The sequence below is a fragment of the Mirounga angustirostris genome, unplaced genomic scaffold, assembly GCF_029215605.1.
Source record: "Mirounga angustirostris isolate CCGP_5_RB_7025 unplaced genomic scaffold, mMirAng1.0.hap1 SCAF_3, whole genome shotgun sequence".
NCBI lineage: Eukaryota > Metazoa > Chordata > Mammalia > Carnivora > Phocidae > Mirounga > Mirounga angustirostris.
Window position 1 is genome coordinate 1,277,250 of NW_026991711.1, and position 25,164 is coordinate 1,302,413.

The 25,164-nt window shown below is 46.3% G+C and overlaps 1 protein-coding gene across 9 annotated transcripts in view; it reads left to right on the forward strand.

Annotated features, from left to right (window-relative positions):
- Positions 1 to 25,164, forward strand: part of TUBGCP3 (tubulin gamma complex component 3) — a 72,138-nt gene that overhangs the window by 26,633 nt on the left and 20,341 nt on the right. For all 9 annotated transcript variants that reach the window (XR_010409870.1, XM_064585891.1, XM_045869726.3 and 6 more), the window contains 8 exons: positions 172 to 304; positions 2,102 to 2,268; positions 13,953 to 14,063; positions 14,556 to 14,664; positions 17,587 to 17,776; positions 20,151 to 20,286; positions 20,938 to 21,006; positions 24,818 to 24,953. Coding sequence is in view for 8 of the 9 variants with exons in the window: in XM_064585891.1 (XP_064441961.1) it covers positions 172 to 304; positions 2,102 to 2,268; positions 13,953 to 14,063; positions 14,556 to 14,664; positions 17,587 to 17,776; positions 20,151 to 20,286; positions 20,938 to 21,006; positions 24,818 to 24,953 (1,051 nt within the window). In the remaining variant the exon portion in view is untranslated. The remainder of the gene's footprint in view (positions 1 to 171; positions 305 to 2,101; positions 2,269 to 13,952; positions 14,064 to 14,555; positions 14,665 to 17,586; positions 17,777 to 20,150; positions 20,287 to 20,937; positions 21,007 to 24,817; positions 24,954 to 25,164) is intronic.

The window sequence follows — 25,164 nt, forward strand, 5'->3', positions numbered from 1 at the left end:
ACTGCTCACAGCTGGGGTCCTGTCGCCCATGTAAACATATCACTAGTAGCTTGAAGGAGCTGCTTTTCTTTCAGAGGGGACATTTGCTTCATGTGCACGTTACGTGGATTAAGAAACAGTGGACCTATTTGGTGACTTGTACTTACACGTTACATCTTTATTGTTTCTCAGCTACAGTTAGAGGATGATCAGGGTGTGAATTTGGGCCTTGAGAGTAGCTTGACACTCCGGCGCCTGCTGGTTTGGACGTACGACCCCAAGATAAGACTGAAGACTCTTGCAGCCCTGGTGGACCACTGCCAAGGTTGTTCTGCGTCTCGTGGACCTGTTGTATTTCAGAGAGATTTTAGGGAATGTCATCTATGTTTATTTTTGCGCCTGCTCTCATGTGTCCTTTCGAATGACGGCCATAAGTATGCCAGTTACATCCAAGCTAATAGGTAACTTACAGGGGAAATAACCAGTTGCTAACACGGCCCCATCTTTGTATTTGTGGAACCTTAGTATTTCATTGAAATGAAGGAAGAAAGGAAAGGGTCTAGTTTTTCAGGATTTTGTGGTCCTCAGTGCTGTAACTATTCATCTCTATGCCTCTTTTGTTTGTCTCTGACCTAGCAGCCTTTCCTGGGGGTTTCCTCCTCCCAAGATTATGGCCCATGTCTAGGCTCACCAGCTGTGAGTTCCATGCTCTCAAGTGTGCATGTCTGGCTGAGGCCTCTCCTGGGCTCTTGGTCTGCATTTCTACTTGTCTTCTGAACATTTTTTCTCACTGTGCTACCTTGGCCAAGAACCTCTTTATCTTTTCTCTTTGTCTGTAATGCTTGGCCACTGATAGCCTCCACTTCTTAGGATTGCGAGGGCTGAGTGAGACGTGTGAGATGCCCGTGGTCAGCCCCTAGGTCACGGCCCTGCGTCTGCTGCCATCCTCCGGCTGGGTGATCCCAGGGCCAGAACTCTAGCATGTCTGGATCCGACATCACTGTGCCCTCCGTGCCCTGCCTCCCCCACCTCCTAGCACCTCCCCTCAAAAAGAGAAAGCAGTGGAACACCGTGAATAAGCGTGTCTGTTTTTTCAGATGCTGAGCACCCCCATGTGGGTTCCTACCAGACTGCTCCTCTGTCTTCCCCTTTCATGGTTCACTTAACCCCTCCAGTCCCGGGCCTCCTGCTCCTTCGGCTGCTGACCTCTCTGCCCCTCCCTCACGCACTTTGGAAGCATCTCATTCACATCAGATCACATCAGTCCTTCCCTAAAATCTTTCAGCAGTCTAATAACTTCCCGAATTCTTAACACCAGCTTTTCTTGTGCTTGTGTTTCTGGACCTGCTTTTTGCCACTTCCAGGCCTTGCTGCTGAGCTGTTCCCCCAGGACACAGGGCCCCGTGGGGGTAGAGCCGGCTGCCTCACTGTAAGCCTCGGCCGGACTGGAGGGTGCAGCAGTTCCGCACACTGAGATAGCATATCACACCCACAGGGAACAGGAGGGAGACAGAGAGCAGTAAAGTGCGAGTATTCTTCTGTAGAACTTCTGTGGGTATTTATTTGTGTCTTGGAGTGCAGTATCAGGTGTGAATCTTTTTTTTTTTTAATTTCTTTAAGATTTTATTTATTTATTTGGCAGAGAGAGACACAGCGAGAGATGGAACACAAGCGGGGGGAGTGGGAGAGGGAGAAGCAGGCTTCCCGCCGAGCAGGGAGCCCGACGTGGGGCTCGATCCCCGGACCCCGGGATCACGACCCGAGCCGAAGGCAGTCACTTAACAACTGAGCCGCCCAGGCACCCCTCAAGTGTGAATCTTAATGTGTGTGTCTCAGTCAGAAAAGGTGAAAGTTCATTTTGTAGGTTGAAGAGCGAGTCAGGGTTTTGCTCTTGAATAGCTCGGGAGCGGCCATGAGGAGGGAGGTGAGTGCCCCGCTCTGACTCGTGCAGCCCGGGCCAGACCCTCGCTCTCCGGGCCCCTAGACATGCTAAGCACTGCTCCGATGTCCAGGGTGATAGTAAGGAAACCGACGCACGACTCGGTTACTTGGCCATGCTGATGAGCATTGTGTTAACTGTGTCCGGGGAGTGTAACTTGGGTGTTTTCCGTGTGTCCCGCAGGAAGGAAAGGGGGTGAGCTGGCATCCGCTGTGCATGCGTACACGAAGACGGGGGACCCGTACGTGAGGTCGCTGGTGCAGCACATTCTCAGCTTGGTGTCCCATCCTGTGCTGAGCTTCCTTTACCGCTGGATCTACGACGGGGAGCTCGAGGACACTTACCATGAAGTAAGGAATGCCCTTCCAGCCTCGCACTCGGCTTCAGGAGGCGTGGGTGCCCGTGCTCTCTTGATCTTGTCTCCGTGACGGCTGTTTTCCCTTCACCGGGAAGGCCAGCCTGCTGCCTTGAACGCCGTGCATGGTTTGTGCAGACCTTTGAAAGCCAGTTCCCTCTGAGCAGCAGAGCTGTGTGTGCTCAGCGGAAAATTATTACCCCAGTTTTAACGGTGGGAAACTCGGGAGGTTCCATCCCCTGCCTGGGACTAGGACTAGGTCTCCGCGTGCCTCCCCTCATTCTCGTGGGGAGCGTCACGTGCTCTGTGGCTCTGCAAGATCAGCACAGGAGTTAGACTTGGACTTCTGTGGTGCCAGCGGTTTTAGTGGAGTCTCTGTATGTGCTGTGGGCCCATAGACAGTTCTGCTGGAAGGCAGCGTGTGTGTTCCTGAAGACCCTGCGCTCTGCAGTCGCACGGTAAAACCCACAGGTGCTCTGACACGGAGCAGGGGAGGGGCAGCACACCCACAGCCCTTGTCAGCGACACTCAGGACAGGACAGGAGCCTCACAGAAGGTGTGGTGCCGTCGCCACACGTTAAGTGGCTACGCCGTCCTTGCGTTCTGAGTGAGTATGGCCTTTGCCTCGAAGAAGCGCACTGTGGGCCTGTGGCCGCGGCGGGGGAGGCTCACCTGCAGCGCAGTGGGGGGCTGCGGCCGCGGGGGCGCGGGAGGGATGGGTGCGGCTAGCGGAGTGTGGGGTGTCTGCGATCTGTGCGTCCCTGTGCTGGGTTCCTGGTCCCCCTTGATGGAAGCAGTCATGAAATGCGCGTTGTGCTCCCATAGTTTCCTGATAGACCAGTCGTGCTGGAACCAGTGGCTTTTAAAACAAGCACGGCTGCAGAGCCAACCGTGGGGGTTGGTTTTGAGGGGTGCTTTCGAAGCACTCAGTGGCATCTCCAGGTGCAGGTGTGGGTCGCTCATCGCGTCTTGTGGCTCCTTCCGTGGCGGTGTGACCATTGTCCTTTAGTGCTACACATACTAACGTGGACGTCCCACTTGCCATGTAGCAGCTCTTCTGATGGACGTTCTGGTCTTGGTGGTTGTAAACCTTCTGAACATCCTTGAAAAGAACATCCTTTCTCGGGCCTCCCTGTATATATTGACCAGTTTCTCTAAGGTCAGCACTGGGAGGTGAGATTGCTCGCTGTTGGGGAATGCATCCTTTAAATTTTGGTTCTGCCCTTTCCAGCTCTGGGGTGGCCCTGCTGGTCCCCCCGCAGTCGGCGCTCTGTGGCTCCTGCTGCTCCAGCCTGGTCAGCATCACTACTCCGTCCTCGGAAGGGTCTTCACTCCACTGTGTGATGTGCAGCATCTCCTGTGATGTGTTTTACTGGTTACTAGTGAGATTGGCCAGCTTTTTGTGTTTATTGGTTATTTTTATTCCACTAATTGCCATGCCTGTCCTTTGCCCATTTTCCCAATGGATTTGTCTGTCTTTCTAGACTTGAATCATGGGATGGTTTTATACATTTGGATATCTTGTGTCTGTGATTGCATTTTTAAAATTATTTTTCTTCTGTTTATTTTCACATTATTTCAGACTTGGAGAAAAGTTGTGAGAGTTGTACAGAGAGTCACAGATTCGACTGCTGACCCTCCCCCAACATTCCTTTTGCCACATCGACCGTATATACCACATTCCAGCGTGCAGCGCCTAATGGGAAATAGATGCAGTCCCAAATTCTTACTGAAGTTGGACTTTATCTCATTCCCAGATAAAACAGAGTCGAGATTTTCTTGGAATGACATTTAGAAATAAAAGATTTATATAGGAAAAAAAGTTAAGATTATAAAAAGATGCAAATTGCCCCTTTTTATTAATAAAAAATTTGTATCCCACCTCCTTCCCCACCCAATAATTAATATGTAAATTATATGAATTTGGGTGATACTAACTTTGAATAGCTGCCAGTTGACTTGAACCTGATTTTCTTCAGAGGTTGGGGTAGGAATTGTTGTCTGGACCCTACTGGCATATATATTGCTACCAATTAAAAGTTAGAGCCACAAATTGGCTCATTATCTTTTTTAAATTTAGTACCTAATTTCTAACTTGTAATACTTTTGTCTTTTTTTCTTGAGAATCATTTAGTTTGCATTTTCTAGCAGTGAGGTTTTTCAAGTAGTCCTTAATTATACCACTAATTCATTGTATGCATTTGTGGTTTTTTTTTTTTTAAGATTTTATTTATTTATTTGAGAGAGAGAATGAGAGAGAGCATGAGAGGGGGGAGGGTCAGAGGGAGAAGCAGACTCCCTGCTGAGCAGGGAGCCTGACGTGGGACTCGATCCCGGGACTCCAGGATCATGACCTGAGCCGAAGGCAGTCGCTTAACCAACTGAGCCACCCAGGTGCCCTGCATTTGTGTTTTTAAAATAGTCCTTAAAAGTACCACCAGTTCTTTATTGATGGTCTGCCTTCTGTGTGATTTGGGCTTTTTTATTTATTTTGTTGATACTAATTGTGGGACCAGAGAATTGATGGCAAATGTAGATGGATAGAATCAGGCACAGACTTCCAAATTGATTTTCCTCTAGACTGTTTTCTTTACTATTTTTGAACATCGATTCACTGGGGTAAGACAAAAACAAACTCTTTACGACTGGGATAGCTTTCATTTGGGATACTCATTTTGAAGAACTCTTGTTGCATAGAATACGTGTAAAACAAACTGTAGGTTTTGTTTATTTAAAGAAAAAAATACTAAATAAGCATTCCTATCTGTTGAATACAATATTAGGATTAATAAAACTGTCACTTCAACTGATCTCAGATCTTGCCTCATTGGTAAAGTTTTTCTTAAATGTTTTTCTTTTTGTATAACTTCACACTTCTAGAAAAGTAAGAAGGACCCTACAAAACACTCCTCAGACTACCTGAATACTAACATTGTACTATAGTAGATTTATCTTTTTTTTTTAAAGGTTTTGTATTTACTGGTATTCTTACTTGGGGTCTGGGTTTAGAGAAGGGCTTAGGATCTTCAGGATTGGTAAGTTTTTTATTTGCTAGTTACTTTGCTCAGCTGGTCGTTTATACCCCAGAAGAGCTTGTTGGCTTCACTAGTTGTGCTGCTAGGATTCCTCGAAAATGCATCGTGGGGCAGAGCTAAAGGGAATCCTTCTTGATGTCAGGTGTATTACATTCTTTGCTTTGGGCCCTCCATGGTTAGTACTGTGATGCCAGGGGGGCTCATACCGGTGAGCAGTGGGTCTTGTTATAACTCAGTACAACCAAGTTGATGCAGAAGAAGCATTTGGTGAAATTCAGCACTCAAATTAGGAGTAGAAAGGAACTTCTCATCTAATCACGGGCATCTGTAAAACACTAATGGTAACATCGTAATGGTGAAAGGGTATGCACTCCGTCGCCAGGATCAGGGACAAGACGGGTTCCACTTCCCGCGCTTCTACTCAGCATCGCACTGGAGGCTCTAGTCAGGGCAGTTAGGCAAGGGAACGTTTAAAAAATAAAGATACTCAGATTGGAAAGGAAGTAAAATAATTTCTGTCACGGATGACGAAATTTTATGTATAGAAGACTAAAGTGTTCATAATATATCGTAATAAACACGTTTGCCAGATTGGCTGGGTACAAGATCCACACACACAAATCACTTTGTTATATACTTGAAATAAGCAATCCAAAAGTAAAATGAAGAAAGTAATTCTATGTATGATAGTGTCAAAACTAATCTCTACCTAGGGAGGAATTAAAGCAAGGAAGTGGAAGGATTGCACACTGAAAATCCTAACACTGTTGAGAGAAATGAAAGCAGACCTAAGTAAATGGAATGGCACCACGTGTTCGTGGATTGGGAGATGTGATGCTGAGATGATGGCAGCACTTCCCGAAATGATTTCTGATTGAATGTGATCCCTGTCAAAATTCCAGTGGCCTTTTTTGCAGAAATGGGAAGGCTGGTCCTCAAGGTCCTATGGAAGTCCGTGGTGCCTGGAAAGCCATGCACTCTTGAAAAAAGAACAAAGTTGGAGGACTCACGTGTCCTGATTTCACAACGTATCACAAGGCACAGCAATCTGAAGTGTGACACTGGCATGAATATAGACTGGTAGATCGAGAGCGTAGAATCCAGAGTCCAGAAATAAATGCATCCATTTTTGTTCAGTTGATTTTTAACAAGTGCCCCGAGACCACTCAGTGAAGAAAGAATAGTCCTTTCAACAGGTGGTGCTGGGATAGCCGGATATCCACACACAAAAGAGTGAGTTTGGACCTCAGTTGCATCCCATATATAAAAAGTAACTCAAAATAGATCTGACACCTAAAGCTGTAATACTTTTAGAAATTAACATAGGTGTAAATCTTTGTGTCTCTGGATTAGGCAGTGGTTTCTTAGATGCGTCACCAAAAGCTTAAGCAACAAAAGAAAAAGATAAATTGGATTGCATCAGAATTAAAAACTTACGTACATCGAAGGACATTATTGAGAAAGTAAAAAAAATAACCCACAGAATGGGAGAGAGTATTTGCAAATCATATATGTGGTAAGGGCCTAGCTTCCAGAATATATAAAGAACTATCACGACTTGAGCAAAAAGATAAACACAATTGAGAAATAGGCCAAGTCCAAAGTAGAGATTTTCCCAAAGAAGATCTACAAATGGCCTTTAATAAGCACAGGAAAAGATTCAAAACATTAGTCCTCAGGGAAATGTGAACCGAAACCACAGTTGGATACCGGCATATCACACTCATTGGGGTGGTATTAGAAGAAAGAACAAGCCAGAACATAACCAGTGTTGGTGAAGACTCGGAGAAATTGGAACCTAATGCAGTGCTGGTGGGAACGGAGTAGTGTGGCTGGTGGGGAACAGAGCTGGCGGTTCCTCGGGAAGTTACACGCAGACCCGGCCGTTCCCAGTGTGTCCCCAAGAGAGGCCAGCACACACATTCATTTACAACTTGTGCAGGAGCATCACAGAAGCGTTATCCATTGTCATGAGAGTCCAAAGTGGAACTTGCGCCCGTGTCCGTCAGCTAATGGGTGGTCAAGCAAAATGCAGTCTGTCCATGTCATAGGATACTCAGCCTTAAAAAGGAATGAAATTGTGATGCATGCTAGGACATGGGTGAATCTTGAAACCATTAGGCTGAATAAAATAAGCCAGACACAGAAGGTCATATATTGTATGCTTTCATTTACATGAAATGTGCAGAATAAGCAAATTCATAGAGAGATTAGTGTTGTCCGGGGTTAGGTGGGGAAGAGAGGGATAGGGGAGGTCATTGCCTGATGGGCTTCTCTGCAGGTGGTGAAGATGTTCTAGAATTCGATAGCGATGGCGGTTATATAACCTTGTTGCGGAAAATACTAAAAACCACTGAATTCACACTTTAAAGTGGTGACTGTATTATGTGAAGGGGAGCCAGCGGTATCTGGCTTCTAAGACTTAACTTTCCTCCTTTGCTGAGTTGCTTCTGCCTTGTTGCTGGTTTTGGGGATGTCCTTGATACCTACCATGTATTCAGCAGGCCTGAGTAGAGCCCGGTCGTTCTCAGTCTCGGTCCCTTTGGCTGCCCTTGGGAACCTCGTAGGGAGGTCTGACTGGACTGTGACGTGGGCATGAGGAGGTTTGGGAGGCACAGCGAAGCCTGAGCTTCTCGGCAGCACCAGCCGGACTCAAGCAGGACATATGCAGAGTGTGCTGTCAGGGTTGGGGTGAGGTGATGGAGATGAATCCAGAGTGCCTCCGTGGTCCACACCCGCTGTCTTTATAGAATAGCGTCTTGGGAGTTTCTCTATGAGGGGGGGAAAGTTAATCGTCAATGAAGAATAGGAAACACTGCGTACGAGAGAAATTACAAGGTACAGAACTCTGTTTAACTTTATGTAGTGTTTCCAGATTTAGCCTTAAATTAGCGATACAGTAATAGATGTATGTTTCTATTAACGCGTTCAGTAAGAAGGATTAGTGACTTTGAGATCTGTGCACCAACTTTCCACAGGGGATGTGAGAACGTCTGATTTCTTCTGGTGACAAAGTCACGGGGACTGTAGTCTGTTCTTTGCATTTATAATGGAGGGAAGAGCTAGATTTCAGACAGAAGTTAGTGCCAGTCCAAGTGTGATTCCCTTCCCTTCCACATTTATAGACCTGCCTTCCTGCATTCTGGGCTCCTGGACCCCAGCTCCAGAACCCCCAGTTAGAACAAGACCCCCAAGGAAACTTGGGGACTGGGACTGCTGCCGTGGGTGGGAGCTGGTTTTCTGCAGAGTCAGCACAGGCGTGAACGTGTACAGCAGACTCTTCTCCTGCCTCGGGACAGGTGGCGGGCCAGTCAGGTGTGGGACCTGGAACTTTCTCTGCCCTTGCCTGCCCCTGCTGGAGCTCTTGGACCTTCCTTCTCTGACCCAGCGGCCCACTCCTCAGTGACTTTCTTGCATGAGGCTCCTACTGAGAGCAGGAGATCTCAGTCTCTTTGCTGCTGGCTCTTGAGAGCTTGTGTTACTACAGTCTAGTTCTGTCCTTCCAGGAAGCTCCTTCCCGTGCCAGGATCTACCGCGTCCTCTGGAAAGGCTTCTCTCTCTCCTGCTGCCGAGCAGGGGTCAGTGTCCTGCCTCAGCTGCTCTCGCTTTGGCTGTTTTGCAGCCCAAGAAGGAGTTTCTTTTTCTTTTACCGGAAATGCCAGGTGGCCTCCGAGCTTTGCTGTTTCTGGTATGGAATCATTAAAAACTGCTTCTGGGTCCACCAGTTGGGATTTTACTGTGAATTGTTACAAAAATACAGGACCCTTTAGCCTAACCATCAGGAACTGGTACCCAGCTTGCATTTTGCTTATCCTCTGTTACGAAATGCAAAGGTGGGTAAAAATGGAGCACTCTAAGAATTTATAGATACTGTAAATGATTACAAAGTACTTTCAACATTTGGGAAGAAGTTTCTAATTATTTTTGGCTGTTGCAAAGTAGTACAAATGAAAACATTTGGTTTTCGTTTTGTAACTAGTGCTACCTAGAGAAACTATCTGTTCGGCCTTTAGTGGCTCACGTGGGTTTTCTCCCGAGTGATTGAGGTGAGCAAATTATGCCAGTTTAAGGTAAGAACAAGATAGTTCAGTGTTTTCTTTCTTTCTTTTCCTTTCCTTTTTTTTTTTTTTTTTTTAAGAATTTATTTATTTGAGAGAGAGAGAGCCAGAGAGAGAGCACGAGTGGGAGACGGGGAGAGGGAGAAGCAGACTCCCCGCGGAGCAGGGAGCCCGATGCGGGGCTCGATCCCAGGACGCTGGGACCATGACCTGAGCCGAAGGCAGATGCTTAACGACTGAGCCACCCAGGCGCCCCAAGATAGTTCAGTGTTAATTTATTTTTATTTTTTGCCTTTTGGATAATTCTTGTCAACGGGTGAGGGGCTTCAACTAGGAGCAAGAAGAGAAGGGCGAAGGTAAAAGTAAGGCCTTTTGCTTTCAGAATTCGAAAATTTTCAAACTTGCTTCAGATGTTTACTTAGATGCTCTAAAACTGAAAATCTACATCCTTGGCTTGGAAGGTCAGTGAGTGACCCAGAGAGAATGCAGTGACTGCTTTTCGGGATATCTGTGGATGCATTCAGTGCTCTTGTTACTCTGTTTCTTCTATACTTTTGCTAAGAATTATGGAATTTAAAAGTTTACCGTATAAAATATCTGGCACTTCTGTGCTCCACCCTGATGCGCTGTGATGCACCCACTTACCTCGCACACTACCTTTCCCCAGCTCGGGTCCTCCCCCGTTGGGGCCCAGAGCCTCTCTCCCTGTGTCAGGGTGGCGGGGGTGGGGGCTCCTGGGAGTTGCCTGCCTGTTGACAGTTGGAGTTGGGGTCTGTGTGTAACAATGGATCTGTTTCTTAGAAACTATGCTGCTTGCTAAGAAAATTACCCTCTTCATTTCTGGTTTTAGTAGGGAGGCCTTGGCATTTGTCCAACAGTTAATGAGAATTCATGGTACAATTATGTTATATTTTTTTCTCAGTTCTTTCTGTGTTTGACACATGGTGAAAATTAAAGAACCTTGAGTGGAAAATGCATCAATGAAATAAAAGCAATTATGTTCTGGCCTTGGTTTTTTTTCCTCTATAACTATATATTTTTCAGAGGATTAATTAAATGCTAGGATGTACCTATTCCTTTCAGTGTTTGCTGGGAGATTGATTGCACGCTACTTTGCCCTCAGATGAAGTGATGCTTTCATAATTTCTAAAGATAACTGAATTGTCTGAGTTTTTTATCTTTTAAAATAAATTGTCTTATTGCTCTTACTGATAAAAACCCGGCTACAGTCCAACTATCAGGGTAAATTAGTGTATTGTTTGTAGAAACTAGCTCTTCTCTTTTAAGTGAATAACTGATAAATACAGTTTGTATGCAGTTCATCTAATCTTTTGAACGGTAGGCCACAGAGCAATTGGGTGACCTTTTAGATTACTCATGGTGGGCTTATAATGTTTTAAAAAATTTCTGTCAGGAATAATTGACGTGTATCTTCAGGTGATGATAGCTTAATTATAGTAGTACCGATTATCCCTCAAAGCTGTCACTAGTTATGTTTTTAAAATTAGAAAGGGGGAATATAAATTTAAAAAAATCTTAAAATATAAAGATCAATAAATACCTTGGTAATTTCAATTTGTATCTAAAGATAAGAAATTTGAGTTGAAAATAAATATAGTGATCTCATCCTCTTGGTCATAAAAGTATTGGCCTTTATTCAAATATCTACTTATAAGGAGATTGGCTGTGTATAATTGATACCACCTAGCTAGGCCTGACTTAACAGGGATCAAATATAAGACCTTAACATCATTAAAAATCTTGTTTCTTTAAATATTTATCCTTGGGAGTAGATTTCCCTGAACAGAAAAAAAAATCTTTTTTGTTTGATTGCCTTGGAAAAGTGATATTACTGAGAAGTTTTTTTGTTTTTGTTTTTGTTTTACTGGCACCCTATGTTCACTCATTGGTATGAATTACTCAGTTCTTTTGGACAGTATTTTTTCTGATTTAAAAATATTTACTAATTAAAAATTTTTGAGCATATTAACAGAGAAAGTTTATTAGTAATCCCATCATGAACAGATGACCTGTTAATATTTTTTGTATATTTCTCTCTTTGTGTATCAGATACTGTGCATGCATGATATTTTATAACCCTTTTTACTTTAATTTGAAGTAAATAATGAAAAAAAACTTTTCAACCTTCATTGAGTATATTTCTGAAGCATACTATTTTGCATTCCTGCTTAACCAAATAACATGTTTTTTTTTTAATAATGAAAACTTCACGCCATTAAATTTTATTATTCTGTACCAAGACTTCATAAAGCATGATCTCTGAAACTCCTGAATATCAGCACATAAAAGTGTATTTTGTGGATATATGCACTGTTTTTTTCCTGGGAAGAAGATCTGTGTTTTTTTTTCACCTGGTTCTCAGAACGGTTTGTGTTAGTTAAGAATGAACTTTAGTTTTAATGACTACATGATACTGTTTTATAATTTGTTATATATTCCCTTGTCTTTAGACAAGTAGTAGTATATTGGAAGTGTAATGTACTCTGACCAAAAATATCTTACTCTAGTAATGCAAGGATGCTATTTTATTCATAATTTTTTCATCTGTATTCACAAAGGAAACTGGCCTATACTTTCCATTTTGAGTATTATTTTTCTTTTAAAGATTTATTTATGAGAGCGAGAGAAGGGGCAGAGGGAGAAGGAGAGAATCCTCAAGTAGACTCCGTGCTGAGCCTAGAGCCCGACACGGGGCTCGATCTCAAGACCCCAAGATCATGACCTGAGCTGAAATTGAGTCAGCCACTTAACCAGGTGCCCATTTTGGGTATTACTTTTACAGGTTTTGCTAGTGTTATATGAGACCCATAAAATAAACTGAAGCATTCTGTATATTTTTCTGTGGTCCAGAATACTTTAACATAAGAATGTTGTTTTTTTTTTTAAGTTAAGTAGGCTCTGTGCCTTAGTGATAACATTTTACATTTCTGGTTTCAAGTTCTCTCTTCTTGGGTTAATTTTGGTTATTTATGTTTTGCTAGGAAATCATTAATTTTATATTGCTATATAATTACTGAAAGTATTTTTAAAGTTCTTTAAATACATTTCGTCTCTGTGGACACACTTCCCTTAGTGAGGGTTGTGTGTTGTTCACCTGGTTATTTGGAACTTGTGTCAGAATCACCGAAGAGGCACTTCAGATATGTTATGACTTAACTGGATTTTACAGTCCCGCTAGGGAGCCAAGTTGCCGTGCGTAACATGGCCCGTGCTGAGTCTCAAAGCCTCCACCTCCTAACTTAAGACACTAGCAAGTACTGAGATTGTGGTCCAAGTGCCATTTAAAAGGAACTGGGGCTCCTTGGAGGAGGGGCTGAGTCTAGGTCTGGGGGAGAAAGGGAGATGAGCCTAGAGCATCTAGAAGCAAAGAAGACACCTTGGCGCAGGTCTAAAGGACTTCGCAGCCACCTTGGAGAGGCTCTCGTCATCCCAGAATGGGAACCCTGGAGTGCCAATAAGGATAACAAGTGTATGGGTTGGAACACAGATGCACTTAACTCCAGGTTCATGATGATGAAACACAAAGCCCACTGGTCACCACTGGAGGCTGGGAAATAAAGATGCCATCAAATACCCCCTCAGCCTCTCTTGATCTAGTCAGCTTTCCTCCCTTTTGATCTGTTGATATAATTAATGACAGTGGGAGTTTCTGATGAGGTGTCCTAGTTCAGAGGAAAAGATGGTGCACCAGCTGACTGGCAAAATCTGGATGAGCAAGGATGAGAACATGGAACGTCCTGCTTGTGGGAGTGTCAGTGGACATGGCTATTTGGAAAGGAAGTCTGGCATGTCTGTAAGAACTAAGACTTGCTTTGACTGAGCAGCTCTATCTGAAATCGAGTTTGCAGAGATGAAAGCATGATTCTATTAGGACATCTGGCTGAAAGACGAGAGTGGCCTCGTTGTGGGAGCAGGTGAGCTGGAATCTAGCAATTTAGCTGGCTCCCAACACCCATGCCATTTCTGTTGTCAGAGGTCAGGCTGGTCAATGGGGTCAGCGAAGGTGAAGAGCACAGTGGACAGCGGAGGAGCGTCTGAGCAGGGCTGGTTCTCGGGAAGGTCACTTCCTGCAGCGCTCTTGGTAGAGGGGTGCTGCCCACCTGTACGTCCAGGTCTCTCTGGAGCCCTCATTCCAGGAGCGGAGTATGTTAGCTTTGGGCCCTCTGAGCTCCAGACTTGGGGGCTCTGCAAGAGAGAGCCTGTGGAGGGCTGCACACGGGCGGGGGGTGGGCAGCTCCCCTCTAGAGGCCTGCATGTTTTTACTGAGGGAGGAGAAGTCCACCCTCTCACCCAGACCCTCGAGGTTACACAGCAGAGGGTTACCACTGATGCTCATCGTGAAGACTACGTCTTCGGGAATTCTTCATTTAAAAAGTCTGGGACACACGTGATTCCGTTTAGAGAGTGATGTATCCAAAGTGCTTTTTAAGGCAAGTTTTGCCGTGTCAAGGGCGAGTCTCCTGTGTCTCGAGAGCCTTGCTCCCAGGAGGACTCCTTTGGTGTTGCCGTCAGCAGATAGTTTGCCGCGAGGGTCACTGTCTGATGGGCTGTGTCTCTGCTCTCAGTTTTTTGTAGCCTCCGACCCGGCAGTGAAGACAGACCGTCTGTGGCAGGACAAATACACCTTGCGGAAATCCATGATCCCCTCCTTCATCACAATGGACCAGTCCAGAAAGGCAAGGCCGGGAGACGGACTCGGGGCTCTGTAGCTGCCTGCATCCTGTGACAGAACCAGTCTTCTTAAACGCAGTGTTACTGCATTTTAGGATTAGGAGCGTATATGGATTGAGTACATTGACCTCTTGATATGTGTTTGTTAGTAATGTCTTTTCAGCTCCTAGAATCCACGTGACACTATGTCAGACATTCTTGTTCTTTAGTTTTTTTTGTTTTGTTTTGTTTTTTTAAATTTTATTTATTTATTCATGAGAGACAGAGAGAGAGAGGCAGAGGGAGAAGCAGGCTCCCCGCCTAGCAGGGAGCCCGATGCGGGACTCGATCCCAGGACCCTGGGATCATGACCCGAGCCGAAGGCAGACACTTAACCATCTGAGCCACCCAGGCGCCCTGTTCTTTAAATTAATAGTTTGTTGCGTATGAATACTTGTAGTAGTTGGATGATTGATCATTTTTATTTAAAGGTAACTCTAAGCTATTTTCCTTTTCAGGTCCTTTTGATAGGAAAATCAATAAATTTCTTGCACCAGGTTTGTCACGACCAGACGCCCACTACAAAGATGATAGCAGTGACCAAGTCTGCAGACTCGCCCCAGGACGGTACGAGCGTGATGGGGAGGTGGGGGCTGCCTGTAAACATACTGCTTGGAGCCTTCTCCGTCCAGGAGGATTGACTGATTTTCCGAACTGTTATCCAAAATACCTTAATACATAGTGTGATGGGTATGAAATATTACTCTGCAAATTTTCAATTCCTTTTTTTTATGTGGAGTTAACAAGTATTGGGCGAGTAGCTGTTTTATGCTTCGTAATTCCTCTTAGTAATTTATACTGCTATTTTTTTAAAATGCTATAGTGATGGTTTGCTGAGCTAAGAAAGGACAGATGTTGCTGATGGTGGCCGCAGCTACCCCAGAGGCTTATTCAGGGATCAGCAGGGATTGACAAGTGTATTCGGAGTGCTGTGTTAAATTGCCGCCTGCTCTAAACGTTGTCTGGTTCCCTCCTTTGCTGCTGTCCTCTTCCGCTTCCCCCATTGGCTGCCCACCCCCCCCACCCCAGTAATTCCACAGCGGTTTGTGCGTGGCCGACTTAACGTGTACAGCTTTCTGGTCTTGGCTGTGTTTGCTGCTCACGTGCTCATTCTGACTCTGTGCGAGGGACAGCGTGGTAGGTGTAGGCAGGACGGTAGGAATGATTGTTCATGGTGGTGGCTGTGCCTTTCATGGAGAGAAACATGTACAGTAAAATGAAATCATGAATTATCAGTAGTAAAAGGAAGTGCCAGGTGAGACAGACAGATAAAGCTGTCAGTGTATGGTACTGTAGGGTTGGTTGTAGGCGCTGGGTGTACGCTAGACCCAGGCCTTATTCACCTGGCGTCACTAGACCTTTGTCCCCTGGGACTGTCCTCTCCTCCCCTCAGCCCTGCAGCCACCAGCTCACTCCTGCTCTGAGTTGGATGGCTTTGGATTCCACACAGAAGTGATACCAGCTGGTATTTCCCTTAGCATAATGTTCCCCAGGTCCGTCTGCGTTGCCACAGCGGAATTGCCTTCTTTTTAAAGGCTAAGTCATACTCCATTTTGTGCGTATCCCACATTTTCTTTAACCATTCGTCTCTCGGTGGATGCTTGGGCTGCTTCCGTATCTTGTGTATTATAAGTAATGCTGCAATGAACATAGGGTGCACGTATCTTTTCAAATTAGTGTTTTCATTTTCTTTGCGTAAATACCCCGTAGTGGAATTACTGGATCATGTGGTAGTTTTATTTTTAATTTTTTGAGGACACTCCAAAGCGTTTTCCACAGTGACCGCACCAGTTTGCATTCTCACCAGCTGTGCCCAAGGGCTCCCTTTTCTCTGCATCCTCGCCAACACCTGTTGTTCTCATGTTTTTGATTCTGGCCATTCTGACAGGTGTGAGGTGCTGCCTCTCTGTGGTTTGATTTGCATTTCCCTGACGGTGAGTGGTGTTGAGCATCTGCTCATGTGCCTTTTGGCCCAATTTGATTTTTAGTGTCTGAGAGAACTCACTGGAGGAGGTCTCCAGAGTGTACTGGAAGAGCTACACTGAAAATCCAGATGGAGGTCAGGGCCAGCTGTAGGGCTTTGGGAAGCGCCCATGCACCATGCTGGTTAAGGACAGGGCTCCGTGGCCTCGAGGATGCTCCAGCTGTTGAGATCAGAGGCCTCTCCTCCCTGCCCCACGTGCTTCTAACACACACAACTCAGCCATACACGTTTTAGGAAGTGTAGACCCAGTTTAGTTCTTAGACTAAGAGAGAGAGTGGTCCAAGAACAGATTTTTGGGAAGTACCTATGTTTAAGAGGTAGAACAAGGAAGAAGAGCCAGGAGAATTGTATTGACAGATTTTGACCTTTTCCTCATGCCTAGAGAAGACCGCCAGCTCAGGGCATGGAGCTTGGTGCCTGTGCTCACGTGCGGGGGTCGCGGGGGATTGTGGCTGCTGATGAGGTACATGACTGTCCTCTCGGGTGCAGTGACCACCCTGTGCCCGCGGTCCCCCACGCTGCTGCGGTCTGCAGGACGAGGCTTTCTTTGCTGTTAGGCTAGTAGTACGGTTGGGAAGCTGAAAGACCGCAAACCTGGAAAGACTGCTAGGGACACAAAAGCAGGGGGAAAAAGTCGATTTTCTATTTCTTACATGTGAAAAATTTTGAATATTTGAAAGCGTGACTAAAGAATAAAGAGTCCAGTTTTACAAACAAGAGCGTGGGAGAGGCCTAACCCATTAGGGAACAAGGAGTGTTGTGGGTATGGTGTCTCATCGGCCACGCTGGGCTCGAGCCAGTTAGGGTTCAACCTTTCCTCTGGAATGTAAATCCTTTGTCAGTCACACTGTGGTTCAGGAAAAATGTTTCTGGGGGGTAATATTTACATTTTTAAAACTACGTAGTTCAACAGAAGTATGCTCCCCACTCTGCACGGCCTCTTAAAATGTGGTCACGGTACCACTCACATGTCCACACGTCATGTCCTCACATTACTGCGTCATCGGACTCCACCTTGGTGGAGAGCAGCGTGCGCTTCCACACTCCGCACACCCGCGGTAACGCGTGGTCTCACTCTTACAGCCAGGCTCGCAGTTGACAGAGCTCATTCTTACGTGTGCAGTCCTGTGTCTTCTCCAGCCCGCTTCCCAAAGTGTCTCGTAGGCGCAATGTGACGCGCCCTGCACTGCACTGCTCACCAGCATGTTGGAGTGTGGTTTTGGGTTCGTCATATTGCAGAGGGTGACTTGACCTTGAGATCCAGCAAGTGCCAGACTGCTGTTGGGGCCCCTCTCCCAGGTCACGGCTGGCCACACGGCTGCACGTCTGCGTTCTGGGGCTGGGGGCTCACTCACCTTCCCAAGCACGCACCCGGCCAGTTGGGTCTGCCACCGAGGCCACTGGGGGGTTTTGGCAATGGCTTTTGTACATGGAAGCCTTTCGTTTTATCCTTATGAAAATACAAATTATGTACGTCTGTGTATTTCTCCTTTTGTTCTTTATAGCTGCAGATTTGTTCACAGACTTGGAGACTGCATTTCGGGGGAAAATTGACGCGGCTTACTTTGAGACCAGCAAGTACCTGCTGGACGTGCTGAACAAGAAGTACAGCTTGCTGGACCACATGCAGGCCGTCAGGCGGTACCTGCTGCTCGGCCAGGGCGACTTCATTCGGCATCTGATGGATTTGCTCAAGTAAGGGAGCCTTCGGGGCCCATGGGCACACAGTCTTAAAGGAAGACTTGCTGAATTCTTGTAGAACACATTGGTAGGATGAAATTTGAGGAGACGAAGTTGTCCCTTTGTTTGTGCTCATTCTGTGCCTCGTTCCCAGAGGAGCCTGTGTGCCTGGGGAATGCCGTGGCACGACGGTCCAGGGTCCGAGGGGCGTGCAGGGGGATCACACTTAGCTCCAAAAAACCTATTGTTTCAGACTGAACTGTCCCCCATAGTTTTAGTTTAAGTTGTTTCGTGGGGAAAAAACTCCCATAAAACAAATATTATCACTCTTTTTGTTTTGTTCTGGGACATTTCTCATGGCATCTTCTCTTCTAGAACTAGCTGTGTGTCTTTCCCCTTCCCTCCCCTCTGTCCCAGAGCCTGTCCTGCTCCATCTAGACAGACAGACCCTCGGGATGCGGCCCGGGCTCCCAGCTGGCGCTGGCGAGCGAGCGCACCGAGTGTGGGTGGTTTTCGCTCAGGCGTGGAAGAATGGAGATCGGGGTTGTTCGATATTCCCTTTAGAACACTTAAAAGAGTGCGTTGCCTTCCAGTCTTGGCTGTGCAATCATGCGGTGGTTTTAGTGGCCCGGCGCTCAGAATTCCTGAGGGAGCTGGTTGAGGCGGATCGCTGGACCCACCCGTGGAGTGGCTCTGTCTCTCTGGGGGGAGCCAGCGATGTGCGTTTCTCCTGAGGCCCCCACTTCAGACATGGGCCCCTGCGTCCCTCTTCTACCCAGAAGTCCCATCTTCAGTGTGGAAAGTAGCTAGTTCGGGGCGCACACCGCGATGACTGACCTACACACTCGCGCTCATGGGTAACTGTGCGGTCAGCTTGAGCAGGGGTTGGTGATCTGCTTCGCTCCTGCACCCCGAGTAGAGAAGGGGCCTCTGGTGGGCTCAGTCCTGATCGCAAGGTCAGTGCCTGCTGGCAGTGTGGGTGGGGATGAGTGTGTGAAGGGGAGGTGGCGTCGGCCTAAATGGGGGTTCACGTGAGCGTGTGGAATGAGTGGTGCTGGGGTGCAGGTGGAGGTTGGCCAGGCGGTTCTTTCAGTTCAAGGAAAAATGCAGAGGTCCGTGGTCACATGGATCTGATCACTCAGCTGACCTAACATACTTGTCTTACGCTAGGTTTTTCTATTTAGAGCATCTCATAAGGCATGTTTCAGGTCTATGGTTCTAAGAGGGGGGAATGCCACCGATCTCTAGCCTCAGATGTGTGAGTGACGGTGCTGCAGTCCTTCATTTCTCTCTGCCCTGTGTTTTGCTGCCGCGAGGGCTTGTAGCTGCGGAGCTCCAGTGCGCACCTGGGAATGATTGGCAGGGGTTTCCCGTCTTAGTGACAAATAGTTGAATACGTCACTGTGTAAATGTGAGGTGTACGGCGTGATGGCTTGATTTCCATCTGTTCTGTGGTGGAGACCACGGTCGGCTCAGCTGACATCCCTTCTTCTCATATAGACACACAAAATGAAAAGAAAAATAGGAAACAAGGTTTTCTCCTTGCGATGAGAACTCCTAGGATTTGCTCTCTTACCAGCTGCCCTGTGTGTCACACGGGTTGTTGGCCACGTGGTACACTCCGTCCCTTACAACAGGAAGTGTATACCAGCTGGCCCCTCCCAACACACACACAACGGCCGTGCTCTTAACTTGGCCGGCTCTCAGCCATTGGAACGTTAGCTTCTCATTGAGAAACCCTGACATTAGCAACCCTGAAGAAGTGTTTGCTGATGATGCAGTCATTTTTAGCTGTTAGAATCATGACGTCCGTGTATCCGGCTGTTCTGATGTAATGAGGACCTCTCTTCCCATCGGACCTGTGCAGGAGATCCCAGTAGTTCATGTCACTGTAGCCCAGACTTAAGTTGAAAACTTTATTTTTAACATGTGTGGCACATGTAAGTATTTTCAAGTTAAGTGGAATCAAAATTAACTTTTTTGAAGATTGAAAGAACTGTTTTACTTGCCAAAATACTTGGTGAAATCCTATTGTCAGTTAATTTCGTAAAACTTTTTTTTTAAAAGATTTTATTTATTTATTAGAGAGAGAGGGAGCATGAGCCACGGGGAGGGGCAGATGGAGACGCAGACTCCCTGCTGATCAGAGAGCCCGATGGCGGGACTCGATCCCAGGACCCTGAGATCATGACCTGAGCCGAAGGCAGACGCCTCACCAACTGAACCATCCAGGCGTCCCTAATTCTGTGAAACTTTTATTCCCATATTGTAGTGGTTTCTTTTGTCTTTTTAGTTTTTATAATTTGAACCCTTTTTATGATTTTGAGTTTTACAAAGCTCATTAGGGATTCAAGTAACGTTTTCTTTAATTTTTAAAAAATCTGTTAAGACCAGAACTTGTCCGTCCAGCTACGACTTTGTATCAGCACAACCTGACTGGAATCCTTGAAACTGCTGTCAGAGCCACCAACGCCCAGTTTGACAGCCCCGAGATCCTCAAGAGGCTGGACGTGAGGCTACTGGAGGTACCGTGGCCCTGCTCCTGCGTGGCAGTGAGCTTGCTCGAGTGCACGTAGTCTAGCCTGGCGGGAGGGGGGTTGTTGCCTGCGCGGCCCGATCGTCGATGAGCGCGCTGGGCGGGACCCTGGGCACAGAACCTGAGCACTCGCCACAGCGCCTGGCAGCGCGCTGTGGAGTAAATCTTCCTCCTGTTACTGGTAATGTGGTAGGAGCCGCAGGGATGATATATAATGATAATGCTTATCAAAATAATAACATTTGTTGAAAATCGATGTGTTTCAGTTTGCTAGAAGATGGATTTTCTTTCGGGAATGAGCATCAGAAACACTGTACACTGTTTGCTTAGCTATGATGAAGGACCGTTGGGTTTTAAAATGTTGAGTTTTAAAGGATTTGGGACATAGAAGACTGAGTTTCTGTTGTAAAAATATAGTGACTAATTTTAAACGGATTTTTTGGTACTCATTCCAAGTCTGCAGAGCGCCTCCTCGGTGGCTGTGGTTCCAATGCCGAAGGTACGGGAGTTGACAAAAAGATGCAGTTCTCGTGTAGCTGACACTCAGAACTACTGAGCCTTTCTCTGGGGACTGGGCAGGTCCTTTGGCAGTAAGCGGGGTACTGGCCGGAAAGCCTGCAGTGCTTGTGTTTGTCCCCAGGTCTCTCCAGGTGACACCGGGTGGGACGTGTTCAGCCTGGACTACCACGTCGATGGGCCGATCGCAACGGTAAGGCCATGCTGGGTGATGGGACGCTGGCTGCAGCTCCTCACGTTGCTAGCTGTTGTGTTGTTTTAGGACTGGCCATCTTCTCCAGGAGCTTCTAGAGAAAGCCATCACTTGGCATCTAGGATAGACCCACCGAATGAATACTGAAGCCAGAATCGTGTGTGTATTTTAGATGATCATTAATGAGTGCTGAAATGATCTATAATTTTAAGAATTCTTAAAAATACCCTTTGTTCCATCATAGGTTTCAGCAAGTACTTAATAAATGAATTGCTGATTGTGCTCTGTTGTTCTTAGACCATAGCAAGTAATTTGGGGTGGTTTGAAAGGAACCACAAAGTGTATTTCAGGAGAGTCACATTTTTGCTACTTCGATCAAATGTGATATTTAGCGTCATTTAAACTGTCGGGGAATTGCTGTACTGTTGTATGGAGTGCGTTTGCTGCGCTTAACGAACGTGCTGCTTCTTCCGAGCCGTCCCCACACGGGAGGGAGACTGACCATCGGCGTGTGTCTGCACTTAGCCTGCCCCTTCCCTCAGCGCTCACGCTTTTATTCAGACAGGAGCGAAGCCTCCTTCACCAGGAAGCTTCTTTGGACTTACTCCAGTCGTTCTATATCCGAAATATTGAAGGAGGACGTGCATTTCTTTTAATTACTGGGGAAAATACTCCGTTAAGGAGTGATATAATTCCTCCGGGACGAGTACCACCCCCGCCCGGGTGCTTTCATGGGGCTGCCCTCCCGCTGCGCCCCCTGCAGGCTAATGGCAGCTCCTGGTGCACCTGCTTTTACACGCACGTCCTCACTGTTTAAACCTGACCAGGTCAAAGCCACCGTAGTGTAAATGCATAACTGCTCTTAAATTTAGTTTTTGTCATATCCAAATTAGTTTTTTCGCCTTTGATTTCTATCCTAAGTGGTTTTAAGTTCTTATTCCTTAAAATACTCTGTTCTCAGGCGCCTGGCTGGCTCAGTTGGTTAAGCATCCAACTCTTGATTTCGGCTCAGGTCATGATCTCAGAGTCCTGAGTTCGAGCCCTGTGCTGGGCTCCATGCTAGGCACGGAGCCTACTTTTAAAAAAAAAAAAATTCTCTACATGATTATTTAAATCAGGAACCTTCACATTATCTACTCTGTTACTGTTGAGTACACTGCATACTATTTTTTCATAGTGTAAAATATACCGTAGTAAAGGCAATCGTATCTTGTTATTTTGAAGTGTAAGTGCCTTGAGTATTAGGTAGATTGAACACGGTCCATACACATAGTTACTGAATTATCTCACGGTGCTGCAGACCTTACTGGGCGTACACAGTAATGCGTGGCACATCTTGTGTGTGAACATTTGGTTATGCAGTGTATTTTTCAAATTTTAGATTTTTGAAAGCTCTAGTCAAACAGTCAAGAACTTTATATCACAGATTTAAAGAACAGATTTAGGATTGATCCCTAGCTGTGGCTAGCAAGCGTTGACTTCCATGCCAGCCCCAGCAGGTGGAGGGCACCCCTGGGGGGGCCCTCTGGGAGGGGGAGCAGGGCCTTGGAACGCATCAGCAGGACGTGCTGGGGACATTGTGCGGGACGTGATGTCTTGCACATCTGGCCTTTGCTGTTCAGTCCTAGGGTTAGCCTATGTCCCGGCTTGTTATATTTTCAGCTACATGGGATATTTTATTGAAAGATCTACTTTGAGAGTCAAGTTTTGGAAGAAAATGGATTTTCTGCCTTTTCCCCGGTTTAATTTACTGTATTATCTCTATTCCCTTTATGTTCTCATTGAGATTGTCATTTTTGTAGAGAATTTAATTATAATGAGAACATATATTAGTCACATAATTTTATCTTCTATAACATAGTATAATTTTAGTTTCTTACTAATTCTGTGAAGAAGGACATGGAGAGGGCGCCTGGGTGGCTCAGTTGGTTAAGCGACTGCCTTCGGCTCAGGTCATGATCCTGGAGTCCCTGGATCGAGTCCCGCATCGGGCTCCCTGCTCAGCGGGGAGTCTGCTTCTCCCTCTGACCTTCCCCCCTCTCATGTGCTTGCTCTCTCTCATTCTCTCTCTCTCTCAAATAAGTAAATAAAATCTTTAAAAAAAAAAAGAAGGACATGGAGAGATTATCTCTAATCTTCTCACTTGGGTACTGGGTAGGATAAAATCCATGGGTTTCTGTCCTTGATCTTCAGGGTATTAGATGAGGTGTCAGGAGCTTATTTGATATTTTTCTGAACTTTATTCCACACAGGCAGTGAACTGAAAGACCAAATATGTGGCAAAACTAAATGTGAAGGGTGTTTTCCCCTGTATAAATGCAGTGGGGTAGGAGTGTTTTCTCTGAAACAGTTACTGTTTTTAAAGAATTGGATTAAACTGGATGTTTGTAAATTTGGGGCACATTAAATGTGCTCTGGAAGCCTGGCACTGAAGGATCCCTTGAGATGGCATTTGTGTAGCAGATTTCTTTAATTCACTTGTAAGTGGTTTCATCGTATCACCTTTATTTCTGTGATTGCATAAACAATAGTGTGGGCAGCACAGCGAAATAGATAATCCCCGAAACATTCATAGTTGATTCCAGAGTCCATTCAAAGCAGTTCCTAGCCACTCCCATTTAGACATGCCATCGTGAGTTAGTAATTGGCACCTGCCAAATACTGGCACAGGAAGGCCTGCAGGAGACTAGACAGGTAGTCCTTCTAACACATGAGCAGTGCTGAGAATATACAAAAGAAGAAGACAGGGTATAGCAGTATACTGCGAAGTGCTCAAATTGCAAGGGTCCAGTGATAAATGTCCTGTCTGCAGAAGGGGCTGGGGAAAGGCGTGTGGCCTTTGTCCTTGAGGGCCAGGCGGGGTCTGGGCCGGAGGAGAGTGTGGGCTAGCTAGGGCATAAGGGGTGCAAGGGGGTGATGTGAGGGAAGGCCCCAGGGTGAAGGGCCATGCTCCTGGAGGCCCAGAGCTGCTGGGCGGGCTGTTTCCAGTTGTTTGTGCTGCAGGGGGAGCGCTGGGCACACGGGAGACGCATCCCTTGCTCAGGGCATCTAGGAAAGGGCAAACGTGTGCCCACATCTGTTCTGCACACACACAGGAGTGTCACAAACATGTTTGCATGGGACGGACGGACACTGGAAGATTCTCTGTGGTTCACCTGACGTGCGTATTTCACTGGCCCCCATAGGAGAGAGGTGGCCGTGGAAGGAAGGCCTCGTCCCACCCCTGCCCACAGGGCTCATCCTCCCGGGACGGGACACTGCTGGCCATTTGCAGTGAAATGGCCTCAAGAGCAAAACACACATATGTGAAAACAACCCGGAGACCTCTTTACAGGCTGGAGATCCTTCCAGGCCCACCGTCCATGAGATTCACCACCCTCACATCTCCCTTGGCGAGGGGGGGGGGGGGGTAGAAAAAACTGCCACATAGCTGGAGCTGGAGTTAAGAGTCCACATGGTCGGCTAAGGTTTAGGCTAGGTTTAAAAGTCCCAACACACCGCCTACTAGTGTGTAACCTTAGGCCTCTGTTTCTCAGTCTATGAAAGTGGTATAAAAAGATCTACCTTTTATTACTGTGAGTTTGCTTGATATGCGGCTTAACACATCATTAATCACTGTAGTTGAATATAATGATACTTTCCTAAAATGTATTAGTTCCTTAATACCACTTAGAATTTATTAGAGTTGATTGTGTGTTCTTAGGCTTTTTTTTGCTTAAAAAAAAAAAAAATGAAGAAAGGTCAAGGTCTGTCCTGGTAAGATCCTTCCATCACAGAGTACTGCCAACCTGTCTGGTGCTGTTCTTTTCAGGTGTTTACTCGAGAGTGTATGAGCCACTACCTGAGAGTATTTAACTTCCTTTGGAGGGCTAAGCGGATGGAATACATCCTTACCGACATTCGAAAGGGACATATGTGCAATGCGAAGCTCCTGAGGAATATGCCAGGTAAACTCACCACCGGGTGGTCACGGGGCCTGCGTCGCAGCCTGACCTGTGCTTGCTAGCAACTTAGCCAACAAGGACACATATTAAAGTCACCAACCTGAGAAGTGATGCATTTTTGTGCTTTTGGATTTGGTTTTTGTGAAAAGGCTCATGTGTAATATTGCTAATCTTGATTTCTGTGCAAATCCGGAAGAAAATTCAGTCAAGTTAG